Consider the following 17,879-nt stretch of genomic DNA (forward strand, 5'->3'; position numbering starts at 1 on the left):
AAGAGGCCACGCCCACCCCCTCGAAGCGGAAGGCGGAGCCACGCGTGTCCCCGCCCCTTTATAACTGTGAGGCGGCGGCCTTTCCTTCCTGGAAAGAGTCTTTTCCCATCTTCACCTCGCATCCGCTCGAGAGAGAGGCCACGCCCTCTCTTGCGAAGCGGACTCTACAGTACAGTACTTGATAACACTGTATGAGTGTTCCTGTGGGTAGTCTCCTCCCTTCTTAATGGTTCCTATCTACTTGAGAGAGATTCCACACCCACGAAGCGTCTGGCCAATCGGGGCGCTCCGGGGGCGCGCGCATGCGTGTTGCATGCTTCGTCCTCCGCGCTAGTCCAGCAGTCAGTCTGCGTCGGCCACGCCCACTCCTGCGAGAGCGGCCGGCCAATGGGGGCGCTCGGAGGGGGCGCGCGCATGCGTGTTGCGTGCGTCGTCCTCGCGGGCCGTAGTCGTCACCGCCGTCGCTCTCCCGGGCGCTCAGTCGGCGTCGGCCATGAGTCTGGGCGGGATGTCGGCGGAGCAGCAGCTGCAGCAGAGGCTGCTACGGAGCCGCCTTCGGGCCTCGTCGCAGCTCCTGTCGCTGTCTCCGGCTCCCGCTCCGCCTCCGCTGCTGCTGCCTCCTCTGTCCTCCCCGCTGTCGCCCCCGTCCCCCCCGGACTCCCCTCCTCCGGGCACCACTCCGGCCGAGATCCCCGCGGGGCCCCGCTACCCGAGCGAGACGTGGTGCTCCCTCTGCCGCGTCTACTGCCCGGACCCCGTCTGCCTCCCCTGCGGACACAACTTCTGCACCGGCTGCATCGGGCAGCGCCTCGCGGAGCCCAAGCTCAGCATCTCCTGCCTGGAGTGCGGAGCCACCGCCAGGAAGAGGAACCTGCGGCCCATCAAGCCCCCGCCGCTCCTGGCCAGCCTCGCGGGCGAGAGGAGCAAGAGGCCGCGCCTGGAGCCCAGCCCCGCGCCAGCCCCGCCGCCGCCCCCGGCCCCGACCCCGGTCTGCGCCGCCCCTTCGCCGCCAGTCACCACCGCCGCCCCTTCGCCGCCGGCCCCCGCGGCGCCCCCCACCCCTCCGCCCACAGCGACAGCGACAGCGCCGTCCCCCACCGGCCCCGGCCCCGCCACCCCCCCTCTGAGCGCGGCGGCGGCCTCGCGGAGAGCCCCTCTGACCCCCACCGGAGCAGGAGGAGGAGCGGGAGAAGGGGACGGCGGAGGGCGGCGGTGCGAGAAGCACCAGGCCCCGCTCCAGTTCTTCTGCGAGGAGGACCAGAGCCCCATCTGCGCCCACTGCGACCGGTCCCAGGAGCACCGCGCCCACACCATCTTCCACGTGGAGAGGGCGGCCCGGGACTACAGGGTGAGAGGGCGTTGGGAAGGCATCACTCAGCCCTGCTTGCCCAGGGGGCCCCAGTTAGTGGTGGAGGGAGGGTGGGCTGCTGGCCCCAGCAGTGGCTTCTGGGTCCAGAGTAGTAACAACAGCAGCCCATGGCTTAAGCCTTGTGTTTTTGTTTGGAAGACTCCGTTTAGAGATTAAAGTCCTAAAAACGGCGTACGTTGGTTTTTAGTCCCAAATAAAAATGGGACTTTGAAAGAATGTCTTTATTTACAAAGGAAGATGAGCAGAATAAATGGTGCAGGAGCCCAGGGCCCAGGTTCCCTTTCGGATGCCTGGCTCCTCCAGACTCTGCATCATTTAGATAGTTATTCAACATGGGAGCATTGATTTCAAGTGATGATTTAGATGTATCATTGTAGTTGACTTAAACCAATCTGTCAGGTAGATTTCCAGGCTGAGGTCATTCTCCCTGCAAAATCTTGGCTGTAATACAGAGTTTAAAAGGAGAGATGATCATTATAGGGAGGAGTTTTTAGGTTACTGTTATTGTTGATCTTTGAGTTTTCCATGCTAACGGACTCTCAGACCAGAAAGAGAGCTTGTATTACGTTGAGAGGAAGCTTGTAAACACAGGTGCCCTAGCAACCTCAAAAGGAAACGTGGAACAAACCGTTCTAACATGAATCAATAGAGGGTTGTGTTGTGCCCCTTAATGTCAACTTACGCACCCCAAGGGGTCTTCTTGGCAAGCTTAGTTGAGAGGAGGTTTGCCTTTGCTCTGACGCCTGTCCAGTCACCCATTGGGTTTCCATGCCAAGCAGGGACTCAGACTCCGATCTCCAGAGCCATAATGCATTGCTCAAGGCACTACCTCTGTCTTGCTTGGAAGAGGGTTAGGGACTGTTATTAAAACCTTCTTCACCTTGTTTACTTTCTGTTCAGTGGAGTATCATGTTACCTGTTTCTTTCTCATTCTTCTGGGACCAAAGAGGCAGCCCTGTTTATCAAGCAATCTCTGAACATTACTTCCTCCTAACAGTGTTAGTAGCCCCATATACTTGAATATAATAAATAGGTGTGTTAAAGTAAAATCCAGAGGAAACTGATTGAGAAATGGACACATATTTTCAACATGGTCTTAATTGTTTCTCCTTGAATGCAAACTTTAGTGATACCAATACACTGAAGGAGGGTGTACTTTGTAACTTGTAGTAGAGTAGCCCAGCTTTATTGAAACTGTTTTACTCTCTTTGTTCCCAGTCAGTTGTGTGAACTCACACACTGCCTTTAACACCTCAGAGCAAAACTGTAAGCGCACCATCCTCACCTTGCTTCCTCTGCATGCTATTCGTCTTCTTGGTTTGGTGAAGAGTTTTCTGAGCTTTGAAAGTTAGAATGTTGTCTTTTGTATTTTTTGGTTGATTCAGTGAAAGAACCACCCGGTTTTGTTTGGTCTTTTCCCTCTTTTGTGAGCACCCTGCAACTTTTAAAGCACTGGCACTTTATAGTTCTTCCTGATTTCTTTTTCTTTTTCTTCATCCACCTGAGGGTAATTTGAACAGATCTGAAAGCCAGTTTTCTGCCTCTGGGACCCCACAGGCCCTGCGTGAGTTCCCAATAATCTAAAAAACAAAACCCAGAAATCCCATTCCCAAGTGCCCAAAAGATCATTCCTGGTTTTAAAAAGCTTGTTTTTAATGTTAATTGGCACAATGGGACGAGGCATTTCACCCCTCCTTTCCACCGCTTCCCAGGAAATGTATTTCCTGGAGGGCTGTGCTGCAAAAATCAGCTTTAGGGAGTTGTGTTTTATTTCCCTGTTGGTCAATTGGGTTCAGTTGAGATGATCTTGCCAAAATATATACTGTACTTATTTTTATCTTGCTCTCCAAGAGGTGCATAAGTTAGTTTCCAGAAACTCATCTACAGTATTTGTCATTTCAGACTCAAAAGAAAAGTCGTCTATTCTCAAACTTTGCACAATAAGACATTCTTTGCCTTCTTGTTCCTGGAATTCTGTTCTATCAGCTCTGTAGCTTGTCCCAGCCTTAATGAAAGACTCTGCCAGTTTCCTTAAGCAACTACTGGGCCATACCGTTTGCCTTAAATAACTAGGCACAGTTAAATGTTTGCTTAGGTCTTGGAAAAGCCCATTCAGATATGAAGATCACTGGGTGGCCTTGGGGGAACTGCACTTTATCAGCCTTACTTACTTCATAGAACTGAAAGAGAGCTCAAGGGCCATCCAGTCCAACCTCCTGCTATGCAAGAATATACAATCTAAGCACCCCTGAGAGATGGGCATTCAGTCCGTTTAAAAACATCAAAAGAAGGAGACTCTACCACCCACCATTGAACAGCTTTTATCGGCAGGAAGGTCCTCCTAATGTTGAGTGGAATCTTTTCCAGTAGTTTGCATCCATTGCTCCATGTCCTAGTTTCTGGAGAAGCAGAAAACAAGCTTGCTCCATCCTCAGTGTGACATCCCTCATCAGGGTGAAATAGGAATGGCAGCTGGGCAGAGCATGTACACCATCTTAAACTCGTGTTGTTGTTGTTGTTGTATTCCTCCTATGGCAATCCTAAGGCAAACCTATCATGTTTGACCTATGGTGACCCTAAGGCAAACCTATCATAGGGTTTTCTTGGCAAGTTTCTTCAGAGGGGGTTTATCATTGCCATCCTCTGAGGCTGAGAGAGTGCCCAAGGTCACCCAGTGAGTTTTCATGCACGAGCGGGAAATTGAACTGTGGTCTTCAGAGTCATAGTCCAATGCCAAACCACTATACTGTGTTGGCTCTCACTCTTTGTGAAGAGGTAGGATATAAGCAAAAATAAATGAAATTCTACCTCTCAGCACACCAACCTCTAAGTAAGTGGTAGGGGATGTGATGGCCACAGGCTTCCCCTCCCCATTTTTTTCCAGACCTCCAGTAAACTCTCCTGTCAAATAAGAATTCTCTTCCTTCTGGCATCTTTCATTTTTAAAAACAATATTTTTGAGGCTAGTGTGCCCTCAGAAAATTAGCTCTATCCCTATTTTTAAGCCATCACTTCTCCACAACAGGCTTTACTTCTCTCCTTTCTACACCAATAAGCCATGAACTGTGAGTGCACAGTATCCAAACTACTGTAACCAAAGTGCTTTTTTCTCAACATGTAAATGTGGAATTTGATCCTTATAGAATGTGAACTACCTAGCCTTTCATAAAGTCTTGGAAGCCAGAGAGGGGGGTCGGTCTGGGTTCTGAGTGGGTGAGGGGAAAGAGGTCAAGGGTTTTGAGCTGCAAGTTGTCCTTTGTTTATAGTGGCAATTGGGACAAAAAATTGTCCCTATCTGTATTTTCATATCTCTGTTAAGACTCGCATGCTGTTACTACCTCTAATCTCCTCCCTCCTATCTCAAGCCATTTTTATTTGCTCAGGAGCGGGTTCAGGCACAACTAGAGATTCTGAAGCAAGAGAAGAACACGCTATGGAGCCAGAAGCTGACAGGAGAGAAGAAAATCCAGGAATACATGGTAGGTGCCATTAATAAAGCTTGGCTTTTTATCAGTTACTAATTTTCTCTTTCTCGTATGCTTCTCTTCCTCATATCTAAAGACTTTCCACCTAGTCTTGCAGTGCAATAAAAGCTTTATGTTGAGCCAGGACAGGCTGTGGGAGATAAGTTTATTTGGCAAACCTCTGGTAGAATAATAATTGTTTCCTACATAAATTAGTAGTAATTTGAGAAATTAGAGAAATGTTTGTATTATTTTGAGGAATCAGATCTAAATTCTACTTTAAAAAATAATAAAATTGTGTGGTTTTCTCCCAAGTCCCTTCTGTGGAACAGGGACACCACCTCCTCCCTCAACTAACTCAAATACCTCTTTTTTCTTCTGTAATGGGAAACAACCATATTTGATGATAGTACAGGATTTGGGCATGCTTGTGTGGGTGGTACGAGGATATTTTTGTATGTTTTAATGCTTCTCAGGGGCTTTCTGTGTGGATTAGGCACAAAAATACCCCAGAACATGGCAATTTAAAAATACATATAGGGAGATTGGGGATCTGGTGAGGGAGCATCAGAGGCTACACTTTTCCAACCCTGGTCTATATTCTCATGTTCCAGTTTTCTGAATAGAAACAGCCTGTTTTGGCTGATGTGTTTTTATTACTGTTACATCTTGCTTTATGTACTTTAAAAAAGATTCTCTGACTTTCTCATTTTTTAACTTGCTTGTGATTATTACAGGAAAAGGTCAAGACAGAGAGAAAGGAGATTGTGTCTGAGTTTGAACACCTGCACCAGTTTTTGAAAGATCAGGAACAGCGCCTGCTGACCCAACTAGAAGAAATAGATAAAGAGATAGAAAGGCAGAAAGATGAAATGGTGACCAAACTCTCAGAAGAGCTGTCCCGTCTTGGTGATGTGATCACTGAGATGGAGGCAAAATGTAAACAGCCGGCAAGTGAATTTTTGCAGGTGAGACTTGCTGTCAACAGAGAGATCTCTTGTCTCTCATTCTCTCTGGCATGGACTTGAGTCTGGCAGTGTGGGGTATGGGCCTTGGCCATTGATGTTCCAGAGAGCTCTCAAGTATTTGAATATGAGGGTTGCAACATACTTGCCAATACATGTGATTGGTTAAGGGTGAGCAGGACTCCCACCAGCTGCTCAGTATGGCCAGGCACTGACCTTGGCCCCTGTAGGCGGTGGGGTAGTTCATCAGGAAGCAAAGTCAGTAGGCTGGAGTTGGGGGGTGGGTTCCACTGTCCAGAATATTCCCCCTCTTATGGCATGCTGTGAAATTGGCATTCAATAAAACAACAACGGGGGTGGCTTTTTGGCTCAACCTGGTCTCTTCTGGACTTCTCCAAGGGACAGTTGGAACTCTGTAGCTCCTCCCATTGTGGAATGCTATGACATTATAGCACTCTGCTGTTGGCAGATGTACTTCCAGGTCATTCAGCCTGACCTGAAGGCTGTTGAGAAGCTGGCCTGGATGACCTCATTCCTTCAGGTTCATGTCGGAACACCTCGGGTATGGTTGCCATGCAGACCTCTAGTACGTACAGTTGTGTAAATATGGGCTCTCTCTTAAGGTTGTTTGGGAACTTGGGCTGATGCTTTGGTGATGGGACTGAATTAGAGATCTGTGGAATAAGGCTGATAAAGAGTGCATGCTGTGTAGGGTGCAGTGGGAGGGAGTAACTTGAGTCTGTGATGAACATGGGGGGTAATTTTTTGGAAGAAAAGAAAAGCGAGTTGTGGGATATGTGTGCCTACAAAAAGCCTGCGTTTTCTGGGATCTCCTTAGGGTCTTCCTGTGGTCCACTCCATGGCGAACATCATTTGTAGCTATTCCAAGGATGTGAGGCTGGTTTGTTTTTAAAAAATCGAGCAGCACCTCCTGCGCACTTGATCTCTTGGCACAGAATCTTTTTTTAAAATCATTTTGCAACCAGCTCTCTGATCACAAGCAACAAGGACAAGATGTTTAGGTAACCTGTGACGTGCAGAGAGTCTCTCTGAGGCACCATGGGTGATGGTGAAGAGACAGTGATTCTGGGATGGGGAATTGTGGGGGGCCCTGGAGTCTCCTTCTGGGCCTGGGCTCTTCTGGGAGCAAAGCGCCATTGCCTCTGTTGGGCTGAAGTAAGGTGCATCTCCTGTTCGGTAGCAAAGCTGTGTGCCTACCGGACAGCACACTTAGAGGACATTTGGGTGTCACGGCTGAGGGAAGGAGCTGGTGGCCCCAGGCGTGACATGGCCGGTGGGCAGGCCCTGGAGGGGGCCAAAAGCCAGCCTGCTCACCGGCAGGAAGGGTGGGAGGACAGTTCGGGGAGGAGAAGGCTGCTAAAAGGCACTAGGGCAGCCCTTCTCCTCAGAGAAACAGTTGCACCGCCAGGGAGAGCAGCGTGGCCTGAAGGCTCCCGTGTGTAACCGGAGCATCCCCTACCTCTTGTCTTGGAGCAAACACCAGATGTTTCACCTCTGGGATCACAGGTAAGAGCCTGAGGGTGACTGGGGGGGCAGGCTACTTAACCCCTGCCCTGTAAGCACCAGAGGCTAGACAAAAGCTTCCGTCCTCATGCCTTTGACAGCAGTCTTAGAGTCCTCTGCAGCCTGAAACGGGTGCAGAGGCATGCACCCTGTTAGCCTGTGACACACACTCTGATGTAATGCATTATGGGACTCAGCTCTTTCTTCTTCTTCTTTTTCTCCTCTAGGATATTAAAAAAAACATGAACAGGTACGTGGTTCTTTCCTTATCTCCCTCCCCCACATCAGTAGGTAAATCCCTCACTTCTCAATCCTGCTTCAATCCAGAGACCAAGAAAAAAGTGGTGTCCTTTTCACTTTCTGCCTTCGCCAGAACCACTGCAGTAGAAAGTGTGTACATAGTAGTCTTCAGAGTCAACACATCCAAGAGCTTGGCATGTTGCAAGGATAGCCACATTTGCTTGGTTCCCATAAAATGCCAGAAGTAATATATAGGACACAGGAAAATCAAAACTTGTGCGTTGGACGCTTCTTTATTCGGTTCCTTATCATGTAGAACTGCATCCCTGCAACAAAGACCAGCTAAAAACATCTTGGTTCTTGGGGCAGGAAATACAGATGGTGTCCTTGCATACTATTTAACTAGAGCAAGGTCCATCAAATGCAGTATGAAAACAAACTGGTGCCATACCCAAACTTTTCTGTGTAGGATAATTTTCTGTGAGTTTGTGTTCCTGGAAAAGGGTTCATTTTTGTCCTGTTGTGTTGCTTTAATAGTACCCAAAAGTATATGGTGTGCTATATATTTGAATTGAGTTGTATACTTTCTGAAAGCAGGAAGCCTCTGCAATTTCAAAGCCTCATCCTAATAAAGTTTATACAACAGGAGCTAATGCTAGCTTTGTTTATTTCATTCCCTTTTCGATATTCTTCACTTAGACCTGGATCCTAATAAATGCTGTTAAAAATACAAATGGTGGCTCAGTGGACTTTTTAAAACTAGAAATGTTGATTTCCTCTTTCAAAAATGCAGATGTGCAGCAGGGCAGTTTCAGCTCTTTGAAGAAACTCCTAAGCTTGAAGGGAGATTGGATGACATTTCTCGGAAGGGGGAAGCTCTGAAGGAAACATTAAGGAGATTCCAAGGTATTTACTTATGTGTAGGATTTTTGACTTGCTCTACAGCTGGAAAAGCTGTCCGTGCAGTGTAACTGTCAATAATAATAATAATGATGATGAAAGGTAAGTCAGCATCTGGTCTCTTTCAATTTATCCAGTTACAACTCTTTGATAGCACTTTCACTAACATGATTCCATCATGTGGAATCCTGAGATTTGTGATTGTGTGATGTACTTCAGAGATCTCTCCAAGCTACAAATCCCAGGATTCCATAAAATGCAAAAAGTGGTATCAAATTGCTATAATTGTGTAATTTGAAAGAGACCTCTATCCCCAGATGTATAATCTAGAGACAATAACAAGAAAGATAAGAGGAAAAAGGAGAGCAAGACTTAAAAGATACAAGTTATTAATGTTTTAAGGTTTGTCAGCCCAGTGGAGTGATAGCTGGATAAATATGAACAAGGGAAAGATGGGGAGGATTATGTATTCTAATTTTTAGTCCAAGTGGACTAGACACATCCTAACAAATCTAGTCTGATAATTATTTATTGGTGTCTATTGTTGACCCTGTGTATTCAAAGACAACTCAGATAAAAGAAGGCCTCACTTTGCTTCAGAAATATTTATCCCCGGGCAATAGAAAAGGAGGCTATGTTTCCATAAGGTGAAAGTAGAAGCTCATTGCATAACCTTAAAACAACACACACACACACACACACACTCTCCTAATAGATTAGCACCTACTGTAATAATAAAATGTTCAATAAAGTTTTTACCAGGATTAGTTGCAAGGATGAATTCTGAATACTTGGGAATGGTCCCATTTCCTGGAAGGTAAGCTGAGCTGAACTGGGTTTCAGCAGGTAACTTAACTATAGCAAAGGGTTAGAGAAAATAAAAAATAGGTCTTGGAACTTGAATTTATTGGAAAATTAAGTAAAAAGGGAAGAAGCTAAGGTTTCATTTACTAGAAGCCATTTGGCAAAGCCATGGGAAGAATTTCTTGGTCATTAGATTTCATTTTGTCTTTTAAAGCAGCCTTCTTCAGTCTGGTGGCTTGAACTATGTGCTCCAGCTAGCATAGTCAGTAGTTAAGAATAATGGAAGTTGTAGTCCAAAGCATCTGGAAGAGGAAAGATATCTGTTTCAACTATGATAGCTGCCATCTTTTCCGTGGAAGAGGTAAAAATGGTGCTACAGTAGCACACAGTAACAGATCTGTGGAAATGGTGTAGGAGTAGCATGTTGCAGTTTGAAATGATCAGCTAAGAAATACATTTGGGTCATTGTTTGAACAAGTTATTTTCTCGTGTAGATTTTGAGAGACTAAACAATGAGTGGTTTTTAATCTAATCCCCTTGGCTTTTCTAGATAATATTATAAGTGCTGTGGAAAAAGGAGAGATTGCAAGAGCACTGAATGATACAGGTGGGTTTTTGATAGTGGCATTTCTGATATTTTAAAGCACTGTTCTCTTGGTTTACCTCCAATCAGTATTCTTTTAAAGCATCCACATCATGGCATCTCAGTAGGATCCAGGATTCTGTGAAGAAGAAGTAAACCTGTACAAAAACGATGTTTGTTTTTAACCCCAGGGCTCACTTGGTTGAGCCAGTGTAATGCAGATTCTTTGCAATTGCTTTAAACCTGTATTTATGACTCTGGTGGAGTAGATTTGCAAGGAGCTAGATATCACTGGAACTGTGACGGAGGGCCAGCAGTTAAGCTGAAGAGATCTTACAAAACCTGCTTACTAAACTCTTAACCTGTTATAAACTTTCCATGTTTTTAAAAAGTGTCTGGCAGTTTTCCCTCCCTTACAATAATGTTAGGAAAAGATCCCACAATTTGGAAATGGGATGTTCTGTATATATAGTAAGCCTACTCATGTGTTGCATGGCTTTACATGCTCAGGCTGAGTACTCAGAGCTATCTGAGCTGCAGGCTATGCGTGCCTGAAGGTGTGATTAGATCTATTTTCCAATGGAGGCTTTAACTTGATAACCTTCATAGCTATGCGTTGGAAGTTTGTGAAGTTCTCTTACATGATGTTGTATCCAACATAGCCAGGAGGGAGTATGGCAATTGCCACTCAATAGTATCTGGAGATCATCCACACCAGGTCTTTCTTAGTCTATGCCATTGGTCCCAAAACATTTTCCAGGTACCACCCCATTTCCTCTTGGCCGAGAACTCTAGACCCCCTCCCCATACATATTTCTTGATTTTAGGTCTACTGCACATTCACAACAACCAGTCTTGGTCATTTCTCCCTTTGCGCCCAGTCACCTTAAGAGCAACACCTGAACAGCTATCTGAGCAGTGACTGAGAAGTTTCTTGCCTGTACTGGCCCTATAGCAAAGGCCAACCCAGACGAGGGGCTTCTCGGTCAGTGCTCCCTTTGCACCTGGTCACCTGGGAGCAGCAACCGAGCAACTGGCTGAGCAGTGACCAAGAAGCCTCTCACCCATGTTGCCCTTTCAGCAAAGACCAGTGTGTGCAAGAGGGCTCTTAGTCACTGCTCAGCTGCTGTTCCCAAGTTGACCAAGTTCAAAGGGAGAATCATCTCCCTGGTGAATGAGGACTCTCAGTCCTCTTTCATTGGGACAGAGGGGAGCACAGCCTGTATATATGTGTGAGAGGGGTTTACAGAGGTCACATGCTTTGGACTGGAGACTTGTGTGGATGGGGAAAGGGAGAAATTTAAGTACAAGAGCCACTCCACCTTGGAGTGTTTCCAAGAATTGACCCTGGATACTCCTCCTTTCTCACAGATGTGTTTTCTCCACACAGTGTCCTCTCCCACTCACATACACCGACATTGTTTCTTCTGTTAAACTCTTCTCTCAGCCTGTCTGATGAAAGAAAGCAGAAGTAACAATGCAGCTCCAACCTGCCAGCCAGGTCCCAGCAAAGCTCACAAAGCTTAGGAAGGGTCCCAAATTTGAAAGCTCCTTTTTTGCTGCCACTTCTCCCCCATCACCACCACAAGCAATTAACTCTTTTCTCCAATTATTCTGTCCCACAATGGCACTTCTCTGGGCCACAGAGGCAATGCCCTGCACCCAAGCCTTGTAAGTTTCCCAAATGATACTGCGACTACTAGCAAAAGATGTGGCTAAGAGAGTGAGCTGGCATGGACAAGTGAAGCTATCAGTGAGGCTGTGTGGTAGTTTTAAGGGACCCTGAAAAGATGTTCCATGCACCCCTCATCCCCACCATGGCCCTAAAAGCTGATGGTTCCTCTTTTCTTTTTTGTACATCAGTACTTCAGCTGAAGCCACCCACTTTTCCCTTACTGCCCCCTGCTGTCCCCTTTCCCCTTCATCACCCCCCTGGATCTTTCCACTGTCCCATCACCCATTTTGGGAATCACTGGTCTATGTTGACTATCATTAGCTTACTGTGGGTTCTTTGGAAGAGGTCTTTCCTCACCTTGCTGAACTAGATTCTTTTAATTGATGACACTGAGGATGCTGTGATTCAGCCATCTCTCTGGGTTACCCAGTAAGATTTCTGTGCCTCCATCACCTTAAGGAAGTTTTGCTGGAATACCATTGAGAATTCCAGGGACTTGATGAGTGACAGAATTGCATCATTCACTATTCTTCTTGGGGTGATCCAGAAGCTGTTGTTTAAAACATAGCTAGTGATCTACAGCAGAGATATGGAAAAACAGATATGTGTGAAGCAAGGCAGCAAGGAGAGCTAGAATCAGTAATGAAGTTGTTGAGATATTTAGTAATTGTGCCCCTCCCCCACCACTGATATTCCTTCTTTTTTGCCCGCAGCAGATGCAACTCTCAATTCAGATGTAATGAGTATCCTGCAATTGGACCAAAGAAATGCTAGGTGTGAAGAATCCCAGCGCAGATTGCCTGCTTTGCAGTATGTCCCTGACATGCCAGAAACTGTGGATTCCAGAGCTTTGGTTCTGGGCTGTGATGGCTTCACTTCTGGGAGATACTTTTGGGAACTGGAAGTGGGAGATGGAGAATTCTGGGCATTGGGGGTCACCCGAGATCCTTCCAAGAAGAAGGGGGTGGCAAACTTCAGCCCAGAAGAGGGGATCTGGGCTGTGGGGCTGTGGAAGGGGCAGCACTGGGCTCTCACTTCCCCTGTGACTCCTTTATCTCTTAGCAAGCACCCAAGGAGGATTCGAGTGTCCCTGGACTATGTAGGGGAGTGTGTGACCTTTACTGATGCAGATACAGAAGACCCCATCTTCACTTTCCCACCGGCTTCTTTTAACGGGACACGTACCCACCCATTGCTGTGGGTAGTAGGGTTCCCTGCTCAGGCAGTGTTTCTGAGGCGTATGGGGGTGAAATACCCAACTGCAGTCCATGAAATGGATGTCCTTAGCCCATGAGCTTAACTTTTTTCTATGGGCCATTGATTCTGACCTGGAATAGGTAGTTGAGCCATTTGGGAACTGGAAAATGGAAAATCTAGAGGTTTGTTTTTTAGGGGGAAATCCCCACAAATGTCTGCCTCATCTATTGGAGAATGTGAAGATGAGGAGGTGGAAAAGCTCTCCTTGCTCCACAGTCTTATGATGTTTTGCTAAGGAGTAACACAAGAATGATATGTAGGCCTTGAAAAACAGCATCACTGTTAGGATGTCCTTTTGAAAAGGGATTATCATGATGTCTTTCTGGTAGTAGGCTCAATCTTGTTCAGTTGGAAAAATGTTCTACTTATAACTATTAAACTTTGAAACTTTAAGTGTGTGTTTTATTAATTCACATTTAACATTTTATGATTTAATTTTTAAAATGACTCATGCTTTTTAGCTTCAGTGCCTATTAGCTTATCTGCCATTTTGGGGAAGAACATCAAATTAACTCTTAATGGCAAAAGATGCACCATAACTTGATCCATGGGCATCCTTAACACTCATGCGGTTATCTTGCATTGAACATCTCCAGATTTTAATGGGTATGGCAGTTTTATTTGTGAATAACATTGTGACAGCTTCATCTCTTTCTTGTAACCTAGAATCGTAGAGTTAGAAGAGACCACTAGGGCCATCCAGTCCAATCCCCGTCATGCAGGAACTCCCAATCAAAGCATCTCTGACAGATGGCCACCAAGCCTCTGTTTAAAGACTTCCAAGGAGGGAAATTTCATCACTCTTAGAGGGAGTGTGTTCCACTTGACTTATTTTAAGCTGGTCTTTAAATGAAATTGACAAATCTCTGCCAAAATATTAATCTGAATGTTCTGATTTTCATAAAAGTAAAATATATAAAGTGTTGAATGCTTTGTAAAGGACCCTGTGATAATAGCTGAGATGTCTATATGATGTGAAAACCAAAACACAACCTCACCGCCTCAAACCACCTTTACACATTGTTCAATACATTTCACTATTTCTCTTTGGGTTGTCCTGTGGCAATTCATTGAGTGTTGCATGTTCTTTCATGCTGGCTCAGCGTTGCTCTAAAGAGTGATATGTTTTGTGGATCATTTATAGAAAAATGAGCCCTGGTTTTATTAAAGTTAGTGATGGGGAAGTGTGCAAAAAAGATCTCAAATAGTTTTATTTATACACTGACAAAGCTTAGTCAGCTGCAGGGTTTCACTGGACAGAATAGGATTAGTTGGATGGATTTGTCAGGACACTGCAGGTGAGTCATGAACATTTTGGTGTTATCATTTATGTAGCACCTGCAGTGTACATACCACTGATTTATTCCACTTTTCCATCCTACTGTTTTCGAAAGCAGCAAGAAAACAAATGAAGGGTTTTAGCACTTCCATCCTGCAGCACTTTTGGTGCTTTTTGCAACAAGAGGTATCCATTACCTAAAAACAGGAAGGTTTAATTCAGTGAAAAGCTCACTCATCAAAGTACCGTATATACTCATGTATAAGTCGACCTCATGCATAAGTCGAGGGCAGTTTTTGGATCTAAAATCATGGATTTTGATATGACCCATGGATAAGTTGATGGGCAAACACTGGAGGATGTTACAAAAGATCTAAAGGAGGGGAGAAAACAAAGTACCACTTCCCTGCCTATATCTCACTCTCTGGACCTCTCCCAAGCATCAGTCTCAGCATGGAAAAGGGGAAACAAACCTCAGCGTGCACATGCGCACACACACTCTTCCCCTTACAAGAAGCATCTCCAAGGCTCATGGCTTGTGAAAAGGAGGACAGACCCCGCTGTGTCTCTGCTTGTCACCCCCAGGACTCCAAGATTCATGGCTTGCAGAAATAATGGAGGACAAAACAGTTTCTCTCTCTGCCTTTCACCCCCCCAAGACCCCCCAGGCCCATAGCTTGCAGAAATGGAGGACAAAGCATTATCTCTCTCTGCCTTTCATCCCCCAAGACCCCCCAGGCCCATAGCTTGCAGAAATGGGGAACACAGCATTATCTCTCTTTGCCTTTCACCCCCAGGACTTCCAGGCAAAACGGGGTACAAGCCTGGGCATACTTTATGTTCCTTTCCTCAGCAAGTCAGCAGCAGCTTAGGTCTGGCTGCGCCGGAAGGCAGAGAGGGAAACAGACACACACACAGAAGAGGGAGAGAGGAGGAGAGGAGGAAATGAGAGCTGGCGCTGGGGCTTCAAACAAGGAGCTGTTACAAGGCTACAGAGGAAGGTGGGCACTTCTTTCACAAATTTTTTTAGTATTAACTCATTGACCCTTCCATAAGTCTACCCAGGATTTTGGAGTTCCTTTTGGGGCATACATTTTTCGACTTGACTATATACGGTATGTTGCTAATCTTTCCTTAGCAATCCGCAAGGAATGTTTCATCAATATGGCACCTTTCAGAGGTGCCATATATAAAAATATATATAAATGTATATGTGTGTGTACATGTATATGCATTATATATGCAGTCAGAGGAGTATGCTCCTCACACCACTGATTTGCATTGTCTTTATTGTATTTTAACAGACATTTCTTTTCAACTTTATATATATGCATATGCATTTACTCTTCCTATATGTGTGTGTTTGTGTGTTCAGAAAGTGCTAGCAGTTTCTATTTCTTGCTATAGAGTTTATGCTGCTAGGAAATGTTTTCAGGAAAATGAGAACTTAAAATAGTCTTCTAGGCAGCAGTGGGGAAATATGGCTTTTTTCCTTTTCATTCTCTCTCGAATGAGATCTGAGATAGCAGAAAGCATCACTGGGAAGAAAACATGTGGGATTCACCAGGAGCCTTTCAAACTCCTGGGTGATCTTGGGCAAATCACACGCACTCAGGAGTTTATCACACGGGATGGGAGGCTCTCAATTTCAAAAGAGAAGATAGTGAGGTGAACTTGAAAATTCAAGCAATTACGTGATTACTTATCACACCTTAAATTCACTGTAATGGCCTCCTCGAACGTGACCCAGATTCTGTGCAAAGTACGCCATCACATCGGTGGGTTCTTAATTGCGAATGGGCACCCTTGTGCATGCTCAGTGAGACTCCAGATGACTGGAGCATAGCATATTTAGGCGAGTGAGAGAGAGGAACCAAGGAACCCCACAATTTACAAAAGGGGGGGAGGGGAAGAATGGTTGAAAGAACATGCGCTATTCACATTAAAATGAGCATATATTCACTCTTGTCATGTGAAAACGTGAATATAATGGTTATCCAATAGCTCCCGGTCCATGCCTCTTAATTAGCAGGCAGCAGCCCCCCCTCAGCAATGCTGAAGGACAAGTGGAAGCAAAATTAAAGCAGAATTGCAGTGTGGCTTCATTGGAGCCCCCCCTTCGAGATGGGGGGGGCAGGACCAAAGGAGACATGTACATCACACCAAACAACAGCGCACTGAGTGCGAAGTTGCCTAGGAACAGGGTTTGTGACTTCATTAGTTCACTGAATTTACTTAACTGTGGATTGACGCGTGTTTGCGTTCAGAGTGTGTTCGGACTGCCAGCGATCGTGTGTGGTAACCTTTCGTGAAATAACGTGAATATGCATGATTGCGTTCAGAATGACACTTGATTATACTTCCAATTTCAGTCGTGTGATATCCTCCTCAGCCTCAGGAAAGCAATGGCAAACTTCTCTACAAGTCTTGCCAAGAAAACCCAAGTGATAGGTTCACCTGAGGGTCGCCATAAGTCAAACATGACCTGGAGGCACATAACAACAATTCTTTCAACATCACCTGGGCCATATGTGCCATATGTTTGTACATTATGTGAGGCTTGTGTATGTGTGTTGTGTGCCTTCAAAGTAGTTTCCGACATGTGACAACACTAATCACAGTGTTTTCTTGGCAAGTTTCTTCAGAGGGGGTTTGCCATTGCCATTCCCTGAGGCTGAGAGAGAGTGAGTCACTGAGGGTTACCCAGTGGGTTTCCATGGCCCAGCAGGGATTTGAACAAATGATGTAGTCCTCTCTTTCTTCCATTTCAGACAGATGGCAGTATTACACTAATACTCTTGTGAAAGTACTGCACTCTTGAAAGGCACCAAGGCAAAATCTATATGAGTGTTACTCAAACTACTCCTTGGGCCGGGACCAGTCCATAAGCCATCAGCTGCCAGTCCCTGGAGAGTTTCCAGGAAAGGAAAAAAAAATTGGCAAATGTTCACAAGTATGGTGCTGGTCTCTGGCACACTGGGTTGGGGAAATTCACTGTTCCTGTATCAAATAGTCTGAGAAGCACTGATCTTGACTACAGCATACTCTAAATGTAATTTGAATGTGCTGCAGATTATTTTCAATCAGTTTGCTCCTTGCATGCAACTCTAGGTGTTTTTAATTTAACTCATCATCACAAGCCTTGCAAACCACATGAGTTTCTTTTCAGTGTAAATTCAAATCAAGGGTGCACAGGTCTCTGCATTATTTGCATTAAACCTGGTAACATCTTGTCCACATGGATTAGGAATAGCAGCAGCCCTGTTTGTTTTTAAGATTTCCTAGTCCTGTGTGTATGCCCACATGTAGGCACACATTTTTGAATATCTTCAGATGGTTCATTTCTGATGTATTTATTTGTATTTTGAACACTTCAGCTCTGAATGACTACTTTGCACATCCTCTGCATTATCTCTGCCCAATTCAACCCTTGAATTTAGGGTTGTCACATGTTGAAAACAAACACTAGAAAGATTAATTTTTACTCTGAAATTCACTGTGACTGGGGGGGGGATAGAGTAACAGGAGGGAAGGAAGAAGGAAACAATTTTTGCAACCAGTTCATGAACCCTCTGATGCTTGTCCACAGACCCCAGAAAGTTTCCACATACAGTACTAACTGCATTGTGTGTCTCATATTGCTTTGGTAGAAGTTTTGGAAGTGCTGTTTTGCATTACAGTAACTGGTGGAGTGTTTCATTTCTATTAAACTGGATCACTTTGAGTTTGTACATACCAATGAAGTGGACAAGCTTCTTGGAAGTGTTAAGAAGACGACGTGCTCTCTCGATCCCTGTCCTTCTTGGTTGACCGCCCAGG

The 17,879-nt window shown here is 45.4% G+C and overlaps 1 protein-coding gene across 1 annotated transcript; it reads left to right on the forward strand.

The window, feature by feature from the left end:
• Nucleotides 1-342: 342 nt before the first annotated feature.
• Nucleotides 343-13,174, forward strand: LOC121923982 (zinc finger protein RFP-like). The gene is made up of 7 exons (XM_042454985.1): nt 343-1,348; nt 4,753-4,848; nt 5,571-5,801; nt 7,550-7,572; nt 8,356-8,468; nt 9,817-9,873; nt 12,238-13,174. The coding sequence occupies exons 1-7, from the start codon at nt 494-496 to the stop codon at nt 12,816-12,818; spliced, it is 1,956 nt and encodes a 651-aa protein (XP_042310919.1). The 5' UTR covers nt 343-493; the 3' UTR covers nt 12,819-13,174.
• Nucleotides 13,175-17,879: the final 4,705 nt, after the last annotated feature.

The sequence above is a fragment of the Sceloporus undulatus genome, chromosome 2, assembly GCF_019175285.1.
Source record: "Sceloporus undulatus isolate JIND9_A2432 ecotype Alabama chromosome 2, SceUnd_v1.1, whole genome shotgun sequence".
Taxonomy (NCBI): Eukaryota; Metazoa; Chordata; class Lepidosauria; order Squamata; family Phrynosomatidae; genus Sceloporus; species Sceloporus undulatus.